We start from the raw sequence: 16,271 nt of genomic DNA on the forward strand, positions 1-16,271 counted from the left end.
GATATGGGGATTTCTCTGGTCAGTCCCGTGGGCTTTCTTATGCCCCTGGAGGTTTTCTTCTAGAGAAGTATGCTGGAGAAGGCCATCTACTGGCATTGAGCAGTTACATTAAGTCACGTTGTAACTCACCAACAAGTTACACTGAGAGTTCAGGTTGGTGTTACATATAACCTGTAACATTTGTCTTAATGTCAGGACCCAGTATAGCCCAACAGAGGATTACACTGTAAGAAATTATGATTATTCAAAGTAGTTTAAAAAAAATATTACAAAAATTATTTTTTTTTAAAAGGAACAATGTAGTTTGACATAGTTCCATCGCATAGTATGGAACTGATGTACGCTGAGTTTATAGATATTGGTAATTTCATGTTGCAAGTACTTTTTAGTGTTGTAGCTAATTTGTGTTTAAAAAATAAAGTAAGGGGAGAAAAACTTTCTTTCACTTTCTTTCACTTCTCAAACTGCACACAAAAGAAGCTTTTCAAAGAATCAAGTGTGAGTATATCTCGGTAATATTTGATAATATTTATTCAAAATGTATTCTTTCTTTCTGTTTCGAAATTTATTCTATTATTCTTTATTTTTTGTTATTTTGCGTTTTCTCTACGCAGCACTTGCATATATAAGGAAGTAGCGGAGGCTCTCCAATCAGAGTTAAATGTGCTCCTGCTTGATTTGAAGAGGAAAACAAATATTAACTTAATACAAAAGACCCGGAAAACAAAACATAAAAAGAAAGCTTCTTTTTATTTATTTATTTTGGTGTTAAACTTTACAGAGAGAGAGAGAGGGAGAGGGGGAGGAGCAAGAGCGTTGGCCGGAAGTTGCGGTTCTTGATCGAAGCTATCTCGCGAGAATTCCTCGCCGACGTCAGATGACCTTTGGCACAGTTTTGTGTCTGCAGGACTGGAAGGGAGCTGTAGCTTTCGGGGTCCAAGATGAACAGAGCTCTTAACAAATCAAATCTGAAACATTTGGTAAGAATAACGCTAACACTAACTTACAGTGAGGCATTGCATTAATTGGTTAAATCAGTTTTTAACAGTAAACGATGGTTTCTTTGCAGCAGCTACTAGCTTGCTTTATGACTTAGCTACACATTACCCGGGTCATTGTCGTTTCCAGACGCAAGTGTGCTACAAGGAATTTAAACATGTGGCAGTATTAGTTAACATAATGCGACAATAAATCTGCATACTATCTCTACTTTGTGAAATAGCTTAAAAAGGAGTTAATATTGTTGGAACGAAAGCTAGTTAGTGCTAGCCTGGCTAGCCTTATGCTTATGAAACGGTTACGAAACTGCCACTTGCAGGTGTTACCAAAGAGTCAAAATTAAAAATACCTATGTCTGGTGAGATGTGTAGGCAATAAGTGGGAGGAAAAATGTAGTTTCCTTATGTATTTTGTATTTTGGGATTCTCCCTGTTATCCAATCAGTTTTTGTTTAACCCCCCTCCCCCTCCCCTTCCCCTTTACATGCCCTACCATAGTTAATGAGAATTTGGAAGGGTTACTTAGAAATATCTTAATTATTTTACTCATTATGTCAAAAATAACTAGCTTGATCTAGCTTCACAGGCCAGTATCTGTCAGATTAAACCACCTATATCACCTTGAAACTGCACAGGTCCAACCTGCACCGAATAGAATAACATCGAATAGAATTCAACTTTATGGTCAATGCACATGTCACAAGTACAAGGCAACGAAATGCAGTTTGCGTCCATCCAGAAGTGCTTTAGCCGTGATATAGATATATTACAAAATATATATTAGCAATAATATAAGTATATAGATATATTACAGAAATGGGTCTGTTATAGGTATGAGGGTACAAAAATGGTTCTATTATGGGTATGTTACAATGTACACGGTATGAAGGTATGTTATGAATATGCTATAACTATAAGTATGTACAGGCTGTAGTGGGTATACATTGCTGTAAAGTAAAAGAATTGAGGAAGTGTTTTTTTAGCATTTATTGATTGCACGGTATTTATAAAGTTTTGCAAATGTTTTGTGTTATTTTTCATGCGTATGCTATAGATTCATTATTAAAAATTCTTTGGATCTGACACAAATCCTCTAAAATACATCAAACCTGATAAAAACTTGAACTCATAGTAGATTACGCCATGAAGACAGAGAGCACTTATAGGTAGGTTTATGAAACTCAAATCTGTCATTTAATTTAGGTGGAAACTATAATTTTCTGTCCTGTGTAACCTTTGCGAGTGCTCTATTGTGCATTGTGCATATAATGTTTTTCACAGGAAAAAGATATTTACACTGTTCTGTGGGAACCCCTGGTTGAGTTGACATGACCTGTCCTTTTTCTCCATTTGCTGGTCTTTATCTGAATGACCTTTGCGTCACATGGCTGGTTAACTGTGTCAAGTTATGTCCAGATGAGGCTTGCAGCATCCTGTTTTACTTTGACTGAGTGAGATGCAGCCGTTTTAGAGGCTGCACTGAAAATTGTTTGCCCTCTATCCGGACATTATGTGTGCACCTTCCCACAGCATTTATTTCTAAAGATGACCTCAGACTCTGTATCAAAATATTTAATGTACAACCATTTATTCTAAATAATGCATGTATAAACACAGGTAAAGCATTAGGTAAAAATTATTATGTAGGACATTTGCCAGTTATACAATTTTACTGCTCACTCTTGAACACATGACATTGGTCAGTTGATACTTATGACATTGGATTGTGTGGTAGAAATGAAGATAAACTGAATTCAGCTTTTCTGCTCAACACTACTCCAGGATGATTGTGCTGTGATGATTATGGTGTCTGTGGTCAATTTTAGGTAGCAATATCTATCTTTTTTTTTTTTTCTTTCAAATGAAAAACAAATTTGATAAGAATACAGAAATCATATGTTACCAAGCATGTATTTTATTTTTAACCTCTTTAGGCAGCAGAACCAACAAAACAGTGATATATTATCATTTTGACTGATTGTGTTTTCAGACTGGTCTCCTGCAGAGGTTTCAAAGCACCTTGGTCATTGCAGAGCACAACAATGAAAAATTAACTCCTATTACCCTCAATGCCATTACGGCTGCTACTAAAGTGGGAGGAGAGGTATCCTGTCTGGTTGCTGGAACAAACTGTGCAAAGGTAGGTAAAGCTTTTGATGTGCAGAGTATGTGTGTGCGTGCATGTAAATGGAATAACTAAAATGACGACAGATTGTGTTGCCATTACGGAGCAAACGTGACGTAAATATTAGTTAAACCGATGACAAACTTGTTAAGGGTGCAATAAAAGTGGCTGATAGCAGGAAATCTGGTTCTGACCAGAGTGGTGGGGTGCTGATAAAGTTACAGACTCACTCCTGCTGCCACAGGCACAGTAGGACAGGCTTTATTCAGCACTTCTTCCAGCTCTCCAGAGCTAAAATTGATTGGGTTTAATGTAAAAGTACAATCATGGAGCGCTTAGATGGAGACTAAATTCAGCTTCCCTTCCCCCTTTATTAAACAACAAAGTAAAACAAAACGCAACAAAGGCAGGCATGGATCACCTCTGCTATTGTTGGTGTGTTTGTGCTTCGCTATTGGAGTAGGATGTCGTAATGTGTATTTTGCTGCACACGAAGATATGCACAAAGAAAGCTGGATGTCGTTTCTGTGTTTTCAGGTTGCAGAGGAAATCAGCAAAGTGAAAGGTGTGAAGAAGGTCCTGGTGGCCCAACATGATTCTTACAAAGGTGGCCTACCAGGTATTGTTGGCGCTTCTTTTTTAAATATTTGCCAGTCTCTGAGTGATGTGGTAATTAACTTGCACAGAGAGTAATAATGTATTTAATTAACCGCTCATATGGTTAAGAGATTAAGAACAGGTGTCACAGCATTCGTAGTATGCCATCTGCCTAATGTTGTTTCTGCTATCGGACTATTTATTATTGAGTGATTTGTATATATTGTGCTATTTCCTAAATCTGTAACATATTGTATTGTTAAACAGTCTAGTCTGTTTCTGTTAATGTTACTGTATTGGAGCAACTGTAACCCACACAATTTCCTTACGTATTAATAAAGTATGCTGATTCTGATTTGTTTGTTTTATTAGAGGAGTTGACTCCACTTATCCTGCAGACACAAAAGCAGTTCAACTTCACTCACATCTGTGCTGGTGCCTCAGCTTTCGGAAAGGTAAATCACAGTAGACAAATGATGCTCGTATAACTTGTATTTCTGTATTTTATTACTATTTAATTTTTTTGTCTAGTCACTAAATGAACTAATATTCTATTGTGTATATTTAATTGAAATCAGAAGCTCTTACTTGATGTTATTTTGTGAAAATCCTGCTGTGAACAAAATGCCAAGCAACATCTCTGTGAACTATACTGTGGCTGCCTTCCTCTTTTGTAGAACCTGCTTCCCAGAGTGGCTGCCAAGTTGGACGTCGCCCCAGTTTCAGATATTATTGAAGTCAAATCTTCGGATACTTTTGTTAGGACCATCTATGCAGGTAATCTTTTGTAAGCATGTTGTGATATAGAGATCTAGCATTCTCATTGAGTTACAGATTTGTTGAACTGCATCAGTTTGACTTTCGCTTTTATAATGGAAGTCAGCTTTTTTGTAATGTAGTCATCTAATTAAATGTTGGGATTAAACAGGAAATGCCCTCAGCACTGTGAAATGCAACGAGCCGATCAAGGTCTTCAGCATCAGAGGGACTTGCTTTGAAGCCGCTCCAACAGAGGGAGGGGGTGCTGCATCAGAAGAAGGTGTAGTAGCTTACAGATTTATCCTGAACACGCTTAGAAACTAGGTGAAATTTTGGATGATGTTCAACAGCACCTTATTTGTTTTTATGTTTGAAATTTGTTTGTTTGTTTGTTTGTTTTTTTATTGTTACTGGTTTGTCTGATCTGCAGTGTCTGCTTCCTCTCCGGTTGGAATTTCTGAGTGGCTGAAACAGAGTCTGACAAAGAGTGACCGTCCAGAGCTGACAAGTGCTAAAGTTGTGGTGTCAGGAGGTGTGCAAAAACTGTTGAAGTTTGAATTTGGCAAAATATTTGTTTGTAACATAGACTTGCTATTGTATAGTTTAACAATGTGCACAGTAGACTAATGGTTCCTCCTTTCCTTTCTTTTTTCCTCCCTCAGGTAGGGGCTTGAAGAGTGGAGAAAACTTCAAGTTGCTTTATGACCTTGCAGACAAAATGAATGCTGCAGGTATTCTATTCTGGGAAAGTTTGGGTCATTTATCACTTTGCTTGGTTGCTTTTTTTGGCCCCATTTTAATTGCAAAGTGTTCTTTTTCTAGTTGGTGCATCCAGAGCTGCAGTGGATGCTGGCTACGTCCCTAACGACATGCAGGTTGGACAGACTGGCAAAATTGTAGCACCGGTAGGTTAACAAAACAAACTACTTTTGATTGGTTATAGTGAAAATTAAGGTTTAAAAGGGGACAAAGTCTGTGTAAGTTTGCTTTTGACTGATGCCTGTTAGCCTTCATGTAGCAAATCACTATGATTGTGATGGCTGCTATTCCTTTTTTTTTCTTTTTTAATAAAAAGGTTAACTTCCCATTATGTGATTCTGTCAGGTTACCCCAGCTGTGATTACCCACACATTAGGCCTCACAAAATATACATGATAGCACATTTCAGGCGCCTAAATGATTTAGCTGATCCATTAAAATGGAGTGCAGTGGATGTCTGGTCAGAGCCCCAGACCAGTCCAGACTGTCCAAATTAGATTTTTCTTTAATGTTATGACAAGCGTTTTGAATTTGGCTTAGTTAATTAAATACAGTCTAAATCTGGTTAGTTTATTCACCCCACCAATCTAAGAATGTTTAGTGATAAACAGTACAAAACATGTCTGTCTAGAGATTTGTATGTATATCTTAATTTTCTTATCTGACTAATTGGAATCAGTTAGAGCTGTGTGTGAAAAGGGCTCTGGCTGACTGACATAAAAGTCATTATTGTGTTATTAAGATATTAAAAAAAAAAAAAAAACTCCATTTGGAATGACAAACTAATTAAAAAAATATGCTGTTTGCTTTGTGGAAATGGAAACCTGCAGTTTATGTGATATATATATATATTCTTTTTCATCGACTGGTTGAACGTAGTCAGTCACGTTTGTAGAATGATGTTCTTATCATCTGAAATTTCCAAGTGCAACAATAACCCTGAACTAAAATATTCATATGGTATTAAAATGGTTGGGAGCGTTCTTCCAAGGAAGGTTCAGGAGATGTAGTAATGGCCGACCCTTTCCAGGCTCATCTAGACACTATGCAGCCAGAGTCCACGGCCTAGCCTTGAGCTTAAACTTCAGATCCTAAGCATGTAACACATGTAACATTTGCCTGGTTGTATTGTGCTTTTCATGTTCACAGGAGTTGTACATTGCTGTTGGTATCTCAGGAGCCATCCAGCACCTGGCAGGAATGAAGGATAGCAAGGTAAAGTCACTGGAGCGGTGTGTGCTCCATTTTCTATTTTTCTGATTTTCTTCTCTTAACTTTGTTAGTTTGTAATAAACAGAATGGAAAGTTTCACTTCTAATATTAATTTTTTTTTAAAAAAATAATAAAGTTGCACTTGGTGTTCTCTGGTGACTTAACATTATGATCCAAAAACATGTTTACCTGGTATGGTTACGCTCAAAATACCCACTGAGATGATTTTGATCTTTGCTGTGGGTTTTAATTGTTTTTGTCTTGTTTATATCATGAATCTTTTATGTTAGCAGTGGGAGGAAAAATTCAATACATCTCAAATGCATAAATAGAATGATATTTTGCTTGGCGATGTTGGATCGATACAGGGACATCAAATATTGATATTTTAATAAATAAATTAAAATACTACGAACAACAGGCCTCATCTCGCCTGATAGACGGCATCCTTTCTGCAAACATTTGGAGTCTGATTTGGAGTGACTGCAGTCGCTCCCAGAGAGAATGCTGAACGTCTGCAAATAGTTATCATCTAATTTATAAATGCAGACAGATTGATTCTGACTGATGGTAACATGTTGGCAGTCTCTTTCAATGGGCATCGCTCGATGGGACTCACACACGCACAACTGGCTACCAGCTTGTTTGTATTTTGGTTGTATTCTTGTGGAACATGAAGAAAAAAAGAAGGAAAACGAATTGCAAGAATTGCAAAACGTTCAAAATCATAAAATTGTGTCAGGCGTGAAGCATCATATTAAAGTCTGCCTGTTCACAACTTTGTTTTTTAAACAATCCGTTTTCTGTGTCCATTGTGAAAACTAAAGTAAAATCTAAAGAAACATAAATGTAACATTTTGGTTGTTTTTGTCTTTTTTTCCCACTTCAGACTATTGTTGCTATCAACAAGGACCCTGAAGCTCCTATTTTCCAGGTGGCTGACTACGGTTTGGTAGCCGATCTTTTCAAAGTAAGCCTCTGGGATTGATATGGCTATAATGATGTCACTATGATCCCACATTAGGAAGCAACCAAGCAATGCCTGGATTTACTTTGTATGTTTCTCGAGTCGTGAGTGATAGCCAGAATATAACATTTGCTCTCTCCTGGATAAATTTTGCATGATGCCTTATTCCACCTAATGGAAATGTGCAACCATTGAATTATTAAATTCTTGAATTAATCTGAGGAGAGTGCAAGCTATAACTCTCCTGATATCAGAAGATATAAAAACAGATCAATAGCTTACAGAAGTTGGCTTCAGTGTGGTTTTAAAGCCTCTGCTTGCCAGGCCTCTTATATGCTCAGTTGCATTCAGGTGTCTAGCTGATACTTTGGGATGGCGAGCCAGGTGTACTAGCATGACTCAGTGGAGTCCAGTGCTGCCTGCAAAAGTCTGTTTTCATTTGTATCCTGGTGATCATGTTTTATTTAGGTCCTCAGTAGTGCCTGAGCAGCCCAGGTGTCCTGACCAACTCTGTAGCAGTGATTAGTAATAATAGCTTGTGGCAGCAGAGTTGCGACCTACCGGGCAATGAGATCATCTTACATGTGATCGTTCCACAGATAACTGATTAAAATGGATAGGCTTTCTACTACTGCCTCCAAATGGTGAATTGATACCCAGCTGGGTAGTGTAGTGGTAAGACTACACACCTTCGGAGTGGGAGTTTGATTCCCACCCGGTATCCAGTAAGGGTCCTGCCTATGCTAGAAACCAAGCCCTGGAATGTCTGCAGCCTGTCCGCAGTTCGGACACACGATTTTCACTACATGTTGTACTCTGATTCTGATGTGAAAGTTGCTCAGCTCACCAGAACAACAATTTTAATAGCCTCGCACTTATATTTAGCAGTTAAAAGAGGCCTTAGAATCTGTTTTTTCTAAACTGTACAGACTACATTATCAGGGTTGTTATTTATTTTTTAGGCCAGAAGTCTTTCTGAATTCATCATTGAATGTTTCAGTATCTGCAGCCTGGTGTACTATTGATAAATTTCCGAGTACCAACATGCAGCTGAGAAATGTAATGCAATGCATTTGTTGAACAGTGCTAGTGCGAAATAGTGGACCAACACTAAATGTCTTCACTGTTTTTCTTTTAAGGCTGTTCCTGAGATGACTGAAGCTCTCAGCAAGTGAAGAGAGACAAACTCCCACCAGAATCTGAGAACGACCAGTCTCCACCTTAAGAAATATTTAAAGCTGCGAGTCCTGCTTGCAGAGAATTTCATCATCTTCTCTCCGTTACTCTCAGCAAATACATTGTACTTACCTTTTGGCTGGAGGTTTCCTTTTTTTGCTTACGGTAGCACATGTGTTATTTGTATGTAACTTTCTGGAACATTAAAGGAGATCTTTGGAAATTCTCAGCCCTGTGATTCCTTCTAAGATGTAGCTCTTCGTGCTGACTTAGAGGTTATGTGACTAATGACATGCTCTTAGAAAGTTTATTTAATTGACACTAATGACTTGTTTTATTAACTTGCCATGTTTTTGACTTTATTGGGTTCTTTTTGCAATGATGTCTTTCCATGATCAAGATAGAAAGTGCCTGTTGACAGAACAATAAACAGACTTTGCAATATGGTGGCAAATCTGAGAGGTTCATGCTATTCTGTCCTCTTCAGCATTTTATTCTAGCTTTCGAGTCCCTCGCTGTTTTTGAGCTGCGACTAGATGACCAAACCCAATCTGAAATATTTACACAACTTCCAAACATTAAAGTAATACAAAGAAAAAAAGATGGACCTGAATTGTGTGAAATATGTCATGTGTAGGTAGGTTTTCAGTTAGCTTGTCGAGTGATGGTCATGCCATAGTTTGCAAAATCTCAGACATTGACTCAGCTGGGTTTGGTCGGTTTCCAGTCATGGCATCTGGATAAAAACTCAACACGAATCATCCATCAATCAAAAGGATTCTGCACTCTCTTCACTCACAGAATTTAGATTAAAAATGTTAACGCAAATATAGAAACGGATTAGAAAGAAGATCCAATGGTACCCTGCAGCAGTCCATCAAAGAGGACTTTTCTTTATGAGTTTGGAGATTCTAGACTGACAAAACGGCTCATATACATATTACACTCAGAAAGAAACTTTCACTTTATATCTCAAATCAGTCCCTACGCCATTATCTCCACATCTACAAAGTGTATCAGAGGAACTAAGCCCTCAGCACCATCCTCTCACTGGTTTCATTTCCTAGAAATCAGACTTTAATGTATCAAAAGTGATTTTCAGTTTTGGACAAAAGCCCCGTTGCTGGTTTCTTTTAGTAAAAGTGTTTTTATGAGTCTCAATTCCTGATAAGTGTTGCCTGATAACAAGTCTGCTTCCCTCTCTCATCCATGCCCTTTGTTTGTGCTGCTCCCACGGGTTCATCCTCTCAGCTCCAGTAGTACAAAGAGGATGTCAGACATACAGTTTATGTGCCAGTGACTCCCAGCAGCGAAGTTTGGGAATTTAGTAGAGCAATAATTTTTGTGGCTGAAATAAAGAGCGAGTCCTGTGAAGTTATACATTTTACAGGCTCTTATGTCTCTGATAGACGGTTGATTTGAGTATCTACTGGCCCCATCATCCTATACTTCTCCTCTAGGAGAGGCTCGTTACCCTGCAGATGGATGACTGTCTTGGAGTTGAGTCCGACTCGGCTCTCCTGGTTCCTCTTGTTGTAGATGTTGACCCTGTGTTCCAGCTCGGGGCTGGTTTTCGTGGAACCTGTTGGGCTGGGTGGTTTCAGGTTGACGGGGTCGAGGCCCTTTTGTGTGAGACACGAGTCCTCAGACAGAGAAGAGAGCAACTCCTGCACCACAGCGCTGGGGCTCCTTCTCGGCTGAGTGCCCAGAGCCAGAGGGCTGCTGTAGGGCGGAGGGTAGCAACGTTGGTCGCTGTAGTCTGTGGACGTGGAGGCCTCGCGCACCGTGGAGCTGCAGTCCATGGTGGAGCCAAGTGTGTGGCTGCTGATGCTGTGCTGACGGGTGCTGAAGCTGGCACGGGACACTGTGGTTGTGGAGGCTTCGCTGACCGAGCTGCCTGTGCGCTGCAAACGGCTGGACGGCACCGCTTCGGCGCTTACCAAAGAGGGCGGTAGCTGACTCGGGTTGTTAGGCAGGTGCACATCTATGGCTGCTGTTGTAATGACTCGCGCTGGGTCTGGGATCCCTGTGTCTACAAAATAAGACAATGTGTAAGAGCCTGAAATATTGTGGTGCCACTTTGATTGAAGAAAGAGTCTGCTGAAGCTTACCACTGCTTGGCTCACTGTAGTACTGGCTGATATAGTTGTTCATGTCATCTTGACCATGATGATCTAAAAAGACAAAAGAGGAAAAATGGAATTCAGAGTGAACGTGGAAGCTGATCTGTAGTCCAAACTAAAAGCATGGACTACAGATTATTTGTTTGTTCATTCAATGTTAATTTGCAATTGATCACAATGCCTAAAAATTTTACATCATCATAGAATTTTATTATTACAGATCTGTCATTCAATATTTTCTTCATCTTCTTTTCAATTTCCAAAAATCATGAATATAGTTTTCTTGACATTAAGGGACAATTTATTAACATCAAGCTACATCATAAGAATTTCAACTACTTTGAAATTGCATAATTGAAATTGTGTATGACTGGTGACTTGGAATACAATAAAATCTAGACACTCACTAACCAATAATTTATTGAGTCCAACTGTTCAGCTGCTGGTTAACGCAAATATCTAATCAGTGAATCACATGACAGCAACTCACATTATTTAAGCATGTGGAAACAAGACGAACTGCATAGTAGACACAAACTGTTCACACACTAAAAAAAATAGAAATTTCTCTGGCAGATAATGAAAAAGCTGGAACCTTTCTCTGTTTTAATTGGTATTGCTCATCTAGTACTTAATGTAGTGTAGTATGAATGGCAGTGGGGGAGGTCTTTATCAGTAGGAAAAAGTGTAAAACTTAAATACAGTTAAAAGCCCAAAATCTATGCCCTCCTTCACATTTTCAAAACATGTTCACTGGGGCCGGATTGGAGTCTTTGCTGGGCCGATTCTGGCCCCCGGGCCTTATGTTTGACACCAGTGCTTTAATTTAAATGAAAATAAACCCTTTCAAGTACTTGTTTTATGTGACAAAACAGTCCAAATTGAAAAGGTGATCATCTTACAATCACATAAAACATACATCAGGAAAATGATTTTATTACAAAATATGAATTTAGCAAATGTTTTATACTTTTTGGTTGAAATATTATTACCACTGAACAACTAATCAGTAATTACTATTAATATATTAGCTTACAAATTATTTCAGCTCAATGGTAATGAACACTTTTGGTGTGTGGAAATGTTTCACAGATAGTAAATGAGTCAAACAGTTTCTCTTAAGTGCTTTCCAAGGTCCCAAAGGACCATCACCAGATGATCAATACCACATGAGTATATGAGGTTCAGGCCCAGTTAAAAGGTTGTCTGAGTAGAAACACTGTGGCTCAGATGTATGATAGATCGCACTGTGATTTATAGCTTTGATAAAGGAAAAGCCTCAGTGTTTGGAGCCCTGACATCACCTGTACTGACAGTGCTTTGTTGCTTTTACGTCCTGTAAGTTATGACCTGTCACTGTGTGAAAGGTTTATAGTCCATCTATGTGCGGCACCAGAATTTTGATGTGGACTCTGAGCTGAACGTTTTTGAAAACAGGACACTGACACTGTGTCGTGTATGTTGGCCACGATTAATGGCCCAACACTCCACCATGAAGAGCGGAGCAATGTTCAAGGTTTTTGAGTCAGAAGGGATTTCTTTCAAAATTTCTAACCAGCCCAAAGGTTGGCCAGGTTCTTTTAGTCTACAAATTCCCCCTTCTCCATGTGTAAGCATGGACGTGATTTACCACGGAAAGCGCAGCCTGGACTCCTTCCCATGCACACAGGTCATTGATAACTTGTAATACAAAGAGCTTGGGTATTCTGGACAGTTACCTGCAGCACCCCCAGGCTCTCTAACTTTGTTTGGCCTGTGATGCTCAGAGGCTCCAGGGGCCAGACCGTCCACCTCCTGGAAACTGCTGCTCTGTTTACCCCACATATGGTGGATCTGCATGGCTGCTTCACGCTCGGCAACAAGATCCAGGTCCTGCTGAGCCAGGTGGGCCCTGAGCTGCCTGATTTCAAACTAACAAAAGAAAAAGAGATGAGAGAAAAGGACAGAAGAATTTTAAAATAAGACACACAAGTGTTTTGAACACAAACAGTCTTTGTCTTCATTTCTGGATTGAAGTGGAGAACACAGTGATGTTCACTGTTTTATTTTGGTAATGTGACTTAAAACAATGACAGAACCGCAACCCCATATATTGCTCTGAGGTATTGCATAGTGCTGATTATGTGATATCCAGACTGCAGCAAAAAGATTATGCATATCGATTGTCTTATCATCTTTGTCCTTTTGAGTGCAGATTTATTATTTTAGTGCACATCACTTTGCTGCCCTCTGCTGGTCAGACACAGCTATAAAGTTGCACGAGGGATAGAGAAGAGATAAGGACACATACGGCCTGTTCTTGGCAGATCTGGGTGAGTCGATCAAGCTGTTCCTCCCTCACAGCCTTGGCCTTCTCATACTGTTGGATCTCCAGCTCCATTTCCACCTTTACTTGCAGGACGTAGGCTGGAAGAAAAGGACATATTACACTCAGTAAGATATTTTTATCTTGTAAATAAAAGCCATCATATTTTCAAAGTTGGTGACAGATGACATGGACTACTACATGCAAAGCTTGTGTAAAAAGATCTGTATGTTTTAAGAGAAGATTTGAAAATATTTTTGGAGTGCTTTAGATTTCACAGCATCATTTGAGTGGTTGGTGTAGGTGCTGACAGCTGACTTGAAACAGAAGTGTTTTTTTAAAAAAAAAAAGTATCTCTTAGAAAAACTATAAGAAAGGACATGAACATGAAAAAAGGATTTATTTATTCTCTCTAAATGAAAATACTGAAAAAATGATCAAATTATTTGCCTATAGTGGCTTTTCTGTAAGTACTGAATCCATTATCGCATATTATGTCCTTCTACTATCATTACTGGTAAAAATAATAATAAAAAAATGATAAAAGTCTCAAGTGAGCCAACAACCTGCAGATTAAAGAGGCTGATACCACTGGGTGCACTATGCATTATCTAACTGACAGTAAAGGACAGGATGTAGGGGACACCAGCCCCTCCCAGCCTTACCGTCAATGATCCTCTTAACCCTCCAGATCCGCAGCGTAACGATGAGACCGATAGCATCCCAGGGGCTGCTGGGGCCATTGGCCACTGTGGAGGCCACCATGGGGGCCAGAGAGAGTACGATGACAGCTCCATCAAACACCTGAGAAAGTACACACACACACACACACACACACACACACACACACACACACACACACACACACACACACACACACACACAAGGTTACTGCTATACTGCTCTGAGCTTATGTAGTTGCCAGTCTGAGCTATGACATTGAAAGAATGACACTGCAGTGAAAGAGGGCCCCAAGTCAGGACTAATGGGACTCACGGGAGCCTACCTCTACTTTGTTCTCGATGTAATCCCATATCCCCAACACCACGATCCTGAACACGGTCTGAGACAGTAGGAATGGGGGTGGGGGCAGAGATAGGGACAGTGAGCAAGTTACAAAGGAGCAAGATGGACGAATACAATCACAGCTAAATTGAGAGAGAGAGAGACAGAGAGAGATAGAGTGCAGTCTGTGGTCATTGTCAATAATAAACGGGACATTTCATCCCCTCTTTTATTCTTTCAGTGCGAATTCATCAGTTGTATTCACACGCAGCAAGAGCAAAAATTAGAGGCACCGCACTATCTCCTTCTGCTGACACAGCAGCGACTGCGGAGAGCAAACAAACCTCCATCTTCTGCCATTCTGAACAAACTCCACAAACCAGTCAAACTGCTGAATCCACTGCTTCAGAGTAACACTGAGGGGTTCCCTCTGTTGACTCCAGCGAAACAAAAGTTACCATTCAGATGGTCAAGTTTAAGAAACTAAGACAAATGCGGCTGGCTCTGAGGAAAACGGTGATCAATACAATACAATGAACTTACCTGGGGCCTCGAAATTATTTAAAACTGGCAGCACAGAAAAGCCCGAAGGGTTCAGTTTAAAAACAAATGCCGCAGATCAATCGAACAACCTAAGAAGGAACCGGGCGTGCCAGCTTTAACAGCAGTGGTTATACGTGCACATTCAGGGTACGTGTGCACGATTTTAAATCTTTTATATATGAGCGCGATAAATGGAGGTGTGCTCTTGTTCACCTGCACTAATCACAATCTAATCATGCCGTGACAGAGGGCATCGGGCATTTCATGGCGTTATTAGTATTGTAATGAGAATCTGCCAGTGTAACTCACTTGCCCACACATACTGCACAACGTAGCATTAATCAAGAGGCAGCTGCATCAGCTGTAAGTGAGACTGTTGTTTTGCGTCGAGTGGAGGAAGACTCACCTCAGTGAAGAACACAGAAAGAATGGCCAGGCTGATCCAGTGGATGATGCTGGCAAACTGGAATGCATTATTAACTAAAGGGAATAAAAAAAGAGAGGAAAAAACTGATCAGGAGATAGCTGTGGTTAAAGATTGATGCTGGATTTTGTTAGGAATATAACAAACAACCTGCAGTGTACATGCTGCATAACACTGACAGGTTGCAGTAAATCTGTGGAAAACGCAACTGAAGAATGAGGCATCATGACAAGTATGAAACCAGTGCATACTGTGCATGCACGCGCCTTCTTTCTATTCATCAGGCTAATTGTGGACAAGCTCAAACAGCACTACGCTGTCAGCTGAAGCGCTTCTCGTCACGCCCCACGTCTTCCCCATCTGTCTCTGTTTGCTGTGCTCAGTGATCTGTCTATCAGTCAATTCATCTTCCTCCAGTCCTCCCCACAATCACCCGGCAGCCGACTCCGCGTTGCTCGATTCCTTTGTCCGCTATCTCCCTTCATGCATTTGTCTCACTTTCCTTTTGTCTGGTCAGTGAGTCGGTCCCGGGGGAACAGTAAAGACCTGAATGCATTTGGATATTGCTGGTGTAAGACCATGTGTGTTAGCCCTCTGACATCAAAAAGGCCAACGCTCCCGACTCTCTGCTCATGACAGATGAGGATGTCTCCACCGAGCCAGATAATGTAGATAAAAGGTGATACTGGGGTGAGATGGGTCGGACTGGAATTTCAAGCACCTGCCATTCAGTGTTAACTGTGGAATACTAATGGAAGGTTTTTTTCCCCCCAGACCGTGATTGATCAGAGCCTTGGGTCCCAGAACAGATCATAAATGACACTCTCTCATTACACAGTAGATTTACGAGATGAGGTTAGCAGCGATTTAGTTTCTTTGCAAAAACAAAAACTTGCCTGAAATGTATTCTAGTCAAAGTTCTTTACTTATAAAATAATATACTATACGATTTAAAAAATACTAATAAATATATATTATCATTGTAGTTTTGACAAGGATTGCTTAAATTCACATTTACGTCACAATGATTTTCATTGATGATTCATTTTATGCAAATGAGGGTGTATCCAGTTTAAAAAAAAATCCCAGCCACATTTTCCCCTCATTTTTCACTCACACTGTAACAGCTTGGTGTCTATGAGCAGCTCCAGCAGCAGCAGCACCACCACCAGAATGACACAGGCCACTAGGAAGCAGTTGAAGCCTGCCGACAGCAGACAGACCTGCCACAGCGCTGCCCTTCGTCCACAGCATGGCTTCAGCCAGTTTGACCTGAGT

The 16,271-nt window shown here is 40.0% G+C and overlaps 2 protein-coding genes across 2 annotated transcripts in view; one reads left to right on the forward strand and one right to left on the reverse strand.

Moving 5' to 3' along the window:
- Positions 1-854: 854 nt before the first annotated feature.
- Positions 855-8,822, forward strand: etfa (electron transfer flavoprotein subunit alpha). Its single transcript, XM_085461827.1, has 12 exons — positions 855-980; positions 2,989-3,138; positions 3,661-3,742; positions 4,093-4,175; positions 4,398-4,497; positions 4,649-4,759; positions 4,910-5,011; positions 5,142-5,210; positions 5,302-5,384; positions 6,388-6,453; positions 7,340-7,420; positions 8,557-8,822. Exons 1-12 carry the CDS (start codon positions 942-944, stop codon positions 8,590-8,592), a joined length of 1,002 nt encoding a protein of 333 aa, XP_085317953.1. The 5' UTR covers positions 855-941; the 3' UTR covers positions 8,593-8,822.
- The window catches only part of tmem266 (transmembrane protein 266), a 28,497-nt gene continuing 20,964 nt past the window's right edge, over positions 8,739-16,271 (reverse strand). The window contains exons 4-11 of the mRNA XM_085461826.1: positions 16,111-16,265; positions 14,976-15,049; positions 14,028-14,084; positions 13,687-13,825; positions 13,007-13,122; positions 12,435-12,627; positions 10,705-10,767; positions 8,739-10,625 (exon numbers count right to left, since the gene is read on the reverse strand). Coding sequence (XP_085317952.1) covers positions 9,988-10,625; positions 10,705-10,767; positions 12,435-12,627; positions 13,007-13,122; positions 13,687-13,825; positions 14,028-14,084; positions 14,976-15,049; positions 16,111-16,265 — 1,435 coding nt within the window. The 3' untranslated portion in view covers positions 8,739-9,987. The remainder of the gene's footprint in view (positions 10,626-10,704; positions 10,768-12,434; positions 12,628-13,006; positions 13,123-13,686; positions 13,826-14,027; positions 14,085-14,975; positions 15,050-16,110; positions 16,266-16,271) is intronic.

This window comes from Copadichromis virginalis, linkage group LG7 (assembly GCF_057382275.1).
Source record: "Copadichromis virginalis isolate Kocher_CV1m ecotype Utaka linkage group LG7, C_Virginalis_male_GT1.1, whole genome shotgun sequence".
Lineage (NCBI taxonomy): Eukaryota > Metazoa > Chordata > Actinopteri > Cichliformes > Cichlidae > Copadichromis > Copadichromis virginalis.

Coding starts and splice junctions, on each gene's coding strand:
- etfa (XM_085461827.1), top strand. CDS start 942: ATGAACAGAGCTCTTAACAAATCAAATCTGAAACATTTG. Junction 4,498..4,648: donor TGTTAGGACCATCTATGCAG/GTAATCTTTTGT, acceptor GGGATTAAACAG/GAAATGCCCTCAGCACTGTG. Junction 5,211..5,301: donor AGACAAAATGAATGCTGCAG/GTATTCTATTCT, acceptor TTCTTTTTCTAG/TTGGTGCATCCAGAGCTGCA.